General features: G+C 38.2%; 1 protein-coding gene across 1 annotated transcript in view; it reads left to right on the top strand.

The window, feature by feature from the left end:
• rps3 (ribosomal protein S3) overlaps positions 1-8,829 on the top strand; it is a 10,581-nt gene extending 1,752 nt beyond the window's left edge. Inside the window, exons 2-7 of the mRNA XM_080053639.1 lie at positions 872-1,002; positions 2,096-2,189; positions 3,539-3,633; positions 5,087-5,274; positions 6,951-7,166; positions 8,748-8,829. Coding sequence (XP_079909765.1) covers positions 872-1,002; positions 2,096-2,189; positions 3,539-3,633; positions 5,087-5,274; positions 6,951-7,162 — 720 coding nt within the window. The 3' untranslated portion in view covers positions 7,163-7,166; positions 8,748-8,829. The remainder of the gene's footprint in view (positions 1-871; positions 1,003-2,095; positions 2,190-3,538; positions 3,634-5,086; positions 5,275-6,950; positions 7,167-8,747) is intronic.
• Positions 8,830-9,405: the final 576 nt, after the last annotated feature.

Genomic DNA, 9,405 nt, shown 5'->3' with positions numbered 1-9,405 from the left:
CAAGCAGCACCAGTTTACTGCATGTTTTAAAAGTAGAATATCAGACAGGAGGAGAAAGTAACGTTTAAAACAATAAGTAGGGGCGTCTGTGACTCAGTTGGTAGAGCGGGTCGGCTGATGATCAAAGGGTTGGAGGTTCGATCCCCGCCCTGCCACCTGTGTCATGGTTGTTGTGTCCTTGGGCAAGACACTTCACCCACCTTGCCTAGTGTGAATGTCGATAGTTTGCCTGCTATCGGTGTGTGAATGGTAACGTGGGAAAGGAAAACAGGTCTCCCTTGCAAAAGAGTCTTCGGTCTCAATGGGATTTACCTGTATAAATAAAGGTTAAAGAAAAGTACCAGTTCAATGAGTAAGCAGGTTACCCAACGGGACATTCTGATATAAGCGATTAAAGCAATGCAAAAATCAAGAACTTGAATGGAAAACTTACAATATATATTTATTTTTTTAATTATGGTTTGTGCAAAATACATTTATGTTGTGCAGGTTGATGACCAAAAGAGGAACACTTACAAATATTGTTGTCCGAAATGTTTGCGTTAATGTAATGCATTGAGACGAATGTTAAAAACTGTGTTACATTTAAATGCAAAGTTAACTGTTTTTCTTCTATATTCTATATAAATACTAAATGGTGCCGGGGTAAGAAAAAACAATATATATTAAATAGAATAGAAAGTAAATTAATTAATTAAATCGAAATGTGCAATCCTCTGCCCCATGTTTTTCTCCTGGTTAAAACTGACCCTATATAATAAAACAAATTGATGCTGATTCGAAAACTGCATTAATGTATTGTTTTAAATGCCTAGTTGTGTGTTTTTTTTTTTTCTCCTATGTTTAATCTGACCCTCCTCTCTCCCTGTAGTTCGTCGCTGACGGCATCTTCAAGGCCGAGCTGAATGAGTTCCTGACCCGAGAGCTGGCTGAGGACGGATACTCCGGGGTGGAGGTCCGCGTCACGCCGACCAGGACCGAGATCATCATCCTGGCCACAAGGTGAGAGGACACACTTTGTTTATTTTATTTTCTAGAGGTGATTTTGGGGCATTTTTTTTATTTATTAGAGAGATTTGGAGAGCCACAAGGTGAAAGACTGCACCCACTTTATTCATTTTATTCACCCTGCTAACACCAAAACTAGCAAACTAGTCAGCTGGTTTGAAAAAGGCATGTTTGTTTGGTTTTGTTTGTTAATTTCCAACGATGGAACTGCTTACCCTAGCCATAGCCAGAAGCTGAAAGCCCAGAAATAAGAGAATTGGACTAATATTACTGACTGCCCGTTGTCAGGGAAATCTATTTTGTTATATTAACCTTTGCTATTATATAATAATAAATAATGCCCCTCGACAACTCTTGGGGTCATAAGTTATAGATATCTTAAATTAAACCTGAAAAGCATTACTTTTAGAGGGTTTTCTGTCCGGCCATCTGTAATAATTAAAATAGAAACCAATTGAGTTGAGGCTTAATTTGAGTATCTAGCTTTAGTTTTATTCCCTTCAGTGATGATACGATGACGAGACGGATCGGGCTCATTCTGGTTCTGGTGGATTCTGGTTCAGGTTCACGTTCTGTGGTTCTGCTCCGGTTCCTCAGATCAGGGAGTCTTTAAGGTGAAGACACCGAGGCATTTGTCTGAGAAGGAACAAATAGTTACATTAAGAAAAAATAACTTATTTTTGTGCTGGACTGTGAATAACAAACTAAATCAAAACGAGATGGTTCTAGTTGCAATATTAGCTACATTTCAGGCTGCCTAAAAAATATACTGAAAGATTTTTTTTCCATAGGTTTTAATATATTATTTAATTTAGTGCATCGATTTTTAGCAGGTAACATGTGCGCCTGTGTCAAGATATAGTACATTTTTAGTTGTATTTGTAGCATACACAGTTGCACAGGGAAATGCGCAGTGAAATTTGTATGTACCAGTCCGGCTGTAATTCATCTATATACACTGAAAGATTATAATTTTAGAATAATATATCTCAATAATATCTGTCGTATAATAACACTGACATTTGAAAATAACAATGATTTTGTTGACAGCGTTTTAACCCTGAATGTCTTCTTGTGTTGTGTTCAGGACCCAGAATGTTCTGGGTGAAAAAGGCCGTCGCATCCGAGAGCTGACCGCTGTGGTGCAGAAGAGGTTTGGCTTCCCTGAGGGCAGCGTAGAGGTGAGAGCACAGACACTTATATGGGTTGGGATTGGACATGTTTGATTTATTTGTTTATTTTCAAGAAGTAGGCCTAAAGAGAAAAACAAAAGAGAATTATCTTACAAGTAGACGGACAGAAAAATAATACCTAGACAGGACAGCCAGGACTTCTGTAGTTTGGAAGAAAAAATAAATTCCTCACAAGTAAAAACAATATAATAATAATAATAATAATAATAATAATAATAATAATAATAAAGAGGGACAATTACAAAAGAAACTGGTCTTACAAGTGGACCGATAAAAAAGTAATATTTCAAATCGACGAAAAGCATGAATCAGTAGAAACTATGCATCAATTGCTTTGTCGATTATCACAGTTTGTGTGCTATGTTTGCACTTGATAACATTGCACCATGTGTGTAGAAAAAAAAATCATTTATTTTGTGCATTCATAATTTCTGAATAAAGTGAAAACTTTAAAGAGAACTTTTAAATCTGCCTCATTTGACCGGATTACAACAGTAGGGTTAATATATCGATAAGTAAAACAAAATAAATATGAACAAATCCCTTCAGTGATGATACGATGACGAGACGGATCGGGCTCATTCTGGTTCTGGTGGATTCTGGTTCAGGTTCACGTTCTGTGGTTCTGCTCCGGTTCCTCAGATCAGGGAGTCTTCAACGTGAAGACACCGAGGCATTTGTCTGAGAAGGAACAAGGGTCCAAGCAGCACCAGTTTACTGTGTGTTTTAAAATCGTGACAAATACACAGTAAAATATCAGACAGTGGGAGTGAGATTCTAAGTATGTAATGTATAGAAAATGAGTTTGTAACTTAAAGGTGGAGTCAGTGATTCTGGAGAACGCTTGTTGTCAAAATCAGTGAATATCTCCTCACAATCTGCTATCTGTCCGTGCTGTGTGCAAGCTGAAAAGAAATCCGGTGTTGATACACAGCCTAGGCTCTGTAAACTGACATGTTGCTAGCTACGGTGGGCCCTCTTTGTTGACATACCAGTTTACTAGTCTTGTGTATTAACGCCAGATTTAGCGCGCACACACAGTACAGAAAGGTAGCGGATCATGTGGAGATATTCACCGATTTTGACAAAGTGATTGTCCACAATGAATCTCAAGAATCTCTTTTTTTATATATATATATATGTGTAAGCAGGTGTACAAAAGTTAGTGAACCAAACAACAAAATAATATGCAAGATACAATATATTAAAAACAGCGATAATGCACACAGTTTGAGAGTCCACGAAACGGCAAATCCATTGTAATGTGTACTGATAGCCTCTGATGTTAGAGGTGTATTTGATCTTTGACTGACACTGACCCTTCTCTGTCTCCGTAGCTGTACGCTGAGAAGGTCGCCACTCGCGGTCTGTGCGCCATCGCTCAGGCCGAGTCTCTGCGCTACAAACTGCTGGGAGGTCTGGCTGTGCGTAGGTAAGCAACGCTGGAATGGAACTAACACACACACACACGCTCACTCATACATACACACTCTCATGCACTCACACACACTCACTCTCTCATAAACACTCACTCACTCATCCATACACACACTCTCATGCACTCACACACTCACTCTTACTAACTCACTCTCATACACACACTCACTCACTCATACATACACACACACACACACTCTCATGCACTCACACTCTTACTAACTCACTCACACACACACTCACTCACTCATGCATACACACACTCTCATGCACTCACACTCTTACTAACTCACTCTCTCATACACACACACACACACCAAGGTGAAATCCAACATGCTCTGCCTGTTTTTATGTTAACGAGGACACACAGCATTTTGACAGTCATCAGTCTGTGACCTTAGATTGTTTTTGAGCTGCTGGATTTTTGATTTTTCGTGAGCTTTAACCAACAAAATTTAAACAAGGCCAAATATTTCACTCTTTTAATCAAATTACAGAAACTTTTGCATGATGTTTTAAATGTTTGGCATGCCTCTGTGTATGCCACACTCTTAAAAGCAGCCTGACAAAAGAATTAAGTATGACATCTTTCTGCTGTGATTGAATGTTGGTATCAGGAATATAAAGTAGAGTTGACAGAAAAGGCAAAAGTTGACTAAAGGCTGATTCTATTGTAAGGAGCCATGTTTTCGTTGAAGTTATCTAGGAGTTTTTAGTTCAAATCCTAGCCTTTAGTTTCCCTCCCTTCAGTGATGATACGATGACGAGACGGATCGGGCTCATTCTGGTTCTGGTGGATTCTGGTTCAGGTTCACGTTCTGTGGTTCTGCTCCGGTTCCTCAGATCAGGGAGTCTTCAACGTGAAGACACCGAGGCATTTGTCTGAGAAGGAACAAAGTAGTTAAAATACACATTTACCTGAAGAGAGTAGCAGACCATCTTTGTACTAAAACAAGACGGTTCTGTGTTATATAATACAGTTACATTTTAAACACTTACGGATCAAAATTCTTCCCAAATAAAAGTTCAATATGACTTCCCTTGAAACCTACAGATCACTGCTGCTTCTTCCTTGACTGAAAAGGTGTAGTCAGTGATTCTGGAGAACGCTTGTTGGCAAAATCACTTTTTGGAGAAATCAGTGAATATCTCCTCATGATCCGCTACCTGTCTGTACTGTGTGTGCTGGAAAAAAACACAGCGTTAATACACAGCCTAGACTTTGACTTGTCTATACCTACAGTGTTGGATCGTATCGCCAAAACAATTTTCATCACAAAGGTTACAAAAACAAGGTTATTAACCTTTCTCTGATATATTTCTATAGACCCAATGCTGTATATTCTTGGGATGAATGTTAAACTGTCCTAAACCATCAGTAAAGGCCCTAATATTCGGTATATAGTCGCATATCTTAACCCTTCTGTCTCCCCCCTCCCCTCTCCCAGGGCGTGCTATGGTGTGCTGCGCTTCATCATGGAGTCTGGCGCTAAGGGCTGTGAGGTGGTGGTCTCCGGGAAACTGAGGGGTCAGAGGGCAAAGTCCATGAAGTTTGTGGACGGTCTGATGATCCACAGCGGAGACCCCGTCAACTACTACGTCGACACAGCCGTCCGCCACGTGCTGCTCAGGCAGGGTGGGTTCACGTGACATATTCCCTGCTTTCCAATCCAACCATACTATCTGCTCTTTAGTATGGTAGGAAGAAGATTTAGGATGTCCCGATTCTTATGGCCAGATTTAGTATGGTTAGAAATACCCGATTGTCTACTACATCTGGCCGAAATTTTTAGTGTTGAAAACAGCATGCTATTTAGGCGATTCTGACCCACAATCCAGTGCGGAACTGAAGTGACGTCACATCGACGAAGCCTCCGTATGAAAACAAACGGGGAAGAGACGGATTTAAAAGAAAAAGGCAAGATCAAGGTGCAATGTTATGATGAAATAAGAGAGTAAAACAAGCTGAGGATATATGTATGTGCGCAATATATTGATACTCCTCCGCTCAGAGACAGAAGAGAACTAGAATTTGTTTTCATGTGTCGATATCGTTATGTTATTTTACACTAGTATAAATATATAGGTTGTGGTTTTTGAGGCTAAACTGATTTCAAGGATATCTAGTCAGTCAAACAAATCAAATCCTAGCCTTTAGTTTCCCTCCCTTCAGTGATGATACGATGACGAGACGGATCGGGCTCATTCTGGTTCTGGTGGATTCTGGTTCAGGTTCACGTTCTGTGGTTCTGCTCCGGTTCCTCAGATCAGGGAGTCTTCAACGTGAAGACACCGAGGCATTTGTCTGAGAAGGAACAAAGTAGACAATAATCCAGTCCAGATAAAAGCTAAATTCTACTAAACTTAACCTTAAAACTAAGGCCTACTTTGACAAGATTCACGTGATATTTTTTTTAGTATAGCCTACTTAAAATAGCCAGTAGCTTAAACAGTTTGTGTGATGTCAAATCTTTTTTTTTTTTTTTTTTTTTTTTTTTTTTTATTAAGGACAAATGCATTAAAAACATTGTTTCATATTATAAAAACATAAAACAGATGCCACGCATACAGGTGTTAGTCGAAACTAATTTGCAACCCCTGTCCCTGATTAGGCATCTCCTAAAAAATTCACATGACTAAAAATACAGGGATCATACATAGTAGACATAAAACAAAAAAATAAAAACAAGGACAATGATTAATGTGTGTATGTGAGCGTGTGTCAATGTTCACAGGGTTATTGGGCTGAAAGAATTGGCAAAATTAACCTGCTAAGTGTCACCATCAATCGTAACTGTAGGTCCCTATAGATAAATGATTGACAATGATGAAAGCTCAAAAAAAATATCAGACGGTAGATTTCTTATTGACGAATAGTTGACTGTATTTTAGTCGGATCAGATGGTTTATTATATTAAGTGGTAGTGTTTTTACCACGCCAGCTGTTGTTCCTGGGTGAGCGTATACCCATGACAAAGGCATTAAGAAAAACTATAAAAATAGCATTCTTTGCACCAATTGTCTCGTTTTGCAGAGGAAAAACGAGACTTGTTTCAGAAATATTTAAAAGTTGCTCGTAGCACCTTATGTACAGTAAAAAAATATATAATTTCTTCATGATGCTACAAATTTATTGTGACATGTATTTGGAATCAGTTCTATGCATGTCTTTGCCCCATTTGAACTATCTCTCCAAATCTGTTTAATAAAGGAAAAAAGGACCAAAGATAATCTTTAAAGGGAAAAAAAAAACTGGTTCTAGTATAAGTTATATAGTTATTAACATGCATTGTCCCCCCCCCCCCCTCCCAGGTGTGCTGGGCATCAAGGTGAAGATCATGCTTCCCTGGGACCCGAGCGGTAAGATCGGCCCCAAGAAGCCTCTGCCCGACCACGTGAGCATCGTGGAGCCCAAGGAGGAGAACCTCCCCACCACGCCCATCTCTGAGCAGAAAGGAGCCGGAGCTAAGCCCGAGGCCCCAGTCATGCCCCAGGGCCCCGGCACGCCCGTACCCACCGCATAATAGGGTAAGAAAAAGACCCTTACCCACTGTATAATAGGGTAAGAGACCCCCTTACCCACTGTATAATAGGGTAAGAGAAAGTCCTTTACCCACCGCATATTAGGTTAAGAGGACCCCCCCCCACCCACCCACTGTAAAATAGGGTACAAGAATATAAACAAGGCTTTATTGATTGGTTGAATTTATTTCACAAATATAAAATTTATCAAAAATTAAAAACAAAATTAAAAGTACAATAGACAAAGGGATGTTCAAAATATTTCACGAAAAATTAAATTGCATTTAATAAAACCACATTTTTCAACATTTGAAGAAGATCTTCAACCTTTTTCACTGGATCAAAAGTCATATTTTATACAAAATTGTCCATACTATTTATGTAATATGTCTACAGTTTGTTAAACTGGTCTTAAATTGTATTCCGAGTGGCATTAAAGTCTTAAAATCTAACTTTTCTAACGCTGTAGGAGAACCTTGCTGTGGGTCTCGATTTTAATATTTAGACTTTAAGGATATGCATAAGTCTTAATTAGATATCTAGTCCGTCAAACTAAATACAAATCCTAGCCTTTAGTTTCCCTCCCTTCAGTGATGATACGATGACGAGACGGATCGGGCTCATTCTGGTTCTGGTGGATTCTGGTTCAGGTTCACGTTCTGTGGTTCTGCTCCGGTTCCTCAGATCAGGGAGTCTTCAACGTGAAGACACCGAGGCATTTGTCTGAGAAGGAATAAAGTAGTACATAAGGAAATTGGTTTAAATACAGGGCCATCAAAAGCACAAATTAAGCTCGACTCTACCCAGCTACAGCTTAAAACTAACGCTTACTTTTACATGATTTACTTGAATTTCTTAGTAAATATACTTAAAATAACCAGTAGCTTAACAAATATATTTTATATGGTTTACTTCAAATCTGGGCTGAAGTGTCACCATCAATTGTAAATGTATCAGACTCCTTTATTGCCATTGTACAGTAGTGTGCAGCGACATTTTAGCATCATCCAAGTATACACACAAAATGTAAAAAAAAAGTGCAAGGCAGTAGTGGAATGTACGCATAAACATAAATGGATAATATGTACATTATAAGGTCCTGATAAATAAACTATTGACTGATTAAAAGGCGATTTTTAGCTTTTTATTCTAAACCCTTATTCATAAAGAGAACATAAGTATTAACCCTGTTTTTGTTACTGAAGTGTATGAACCTAGTTTCTAATATAATTATAATATTCAAAAGTAACATAAGTACCAATAAAGCTCAATACTCCCAAACTCAACCTTCAATGCATATTTTCACAGGATTTACTTGACTTTCTTTGTCAATGTATTAAATATCACCAGTGGCTTAAACCTGCAGTGTGTAGAATTTCGGGTTTTATTTCCTAGCAGATTTTGTAGAAAGTAATTATAATATCCATAAGTACATTTAATTTAGTGCATAATAGCTGGGGAAAAAAATTTTGAATTATTTTTTGATGAAAGTTCAAATAAAACAGAACATGTAACCTGCAAAGTGTCATGATTTGCAGTTGATAGCTTGATGCTAAGTTGCTAACTGGTTGTTTTTCTCTTTTACAGGTTTTCGAGTTTTCCACCAGAATGAAGCAAGACCCTGTTTTTTCTGTACAAAAACAATAAAATCTGGAAAATACACTTTTAACCTGTTGTGGTCACTTTGTTACACACACACACACACCCTCTGCCCTTAGACCCTTACAGGTGGATAGATAGATAGATAGATAGATAGATAGATAGATAGATAGATAGATAGATAGACAGACAGACAGACAGACGTACACACACACTGTTGACATGGTCCTGAAATGTTTACGATAGCTTTTTGTGTGTAGAACATTTCGGTTAAGTAATTTATACTAAATTATTTTATTCTTTGAACTGGTCTGATTTATACTAGTGATGAGTTAACACACACTTTCATTGCCTCCATGTTAGATTACACTTTCACCTGTTGTGGTCACTGTCTCTCTCTCACACACACTGTTCACATGGCCCTGAACTGTTTATAATAGCTTTTTGAAGATAGCTTTTTTTTTTTTAAGAACATGTCTTTTATAGAGTATTTTATTATCTGAACTGGGCTGAATTATAGTTTATAGCAAGGAAAGTTTATTTCTATAGCACAATTCAGACACTATGCCATTCAAAGTGCTTTACAGGGGGCAAAAAATACATCAAGATTAGACATTAGAAATTGCATTTAGGAGATGGGTTAACA

Source organism: Ammodytes marinus, assembly GCF_949987685.1.
Source record: "Ammodytes marinus genome assembly, chromosome: 3".
In the NCBI taxonomy this organism is placed as follows: Eukaryota; Metazoa; Chordata; class Actinopteri; order Uranoscopiformes; family Ammodytidae; genus Ammodytes; species Ammodytes marinus.
This window is presented reverse-complemented; position numbering and strand designations above follow the sequence as displayed.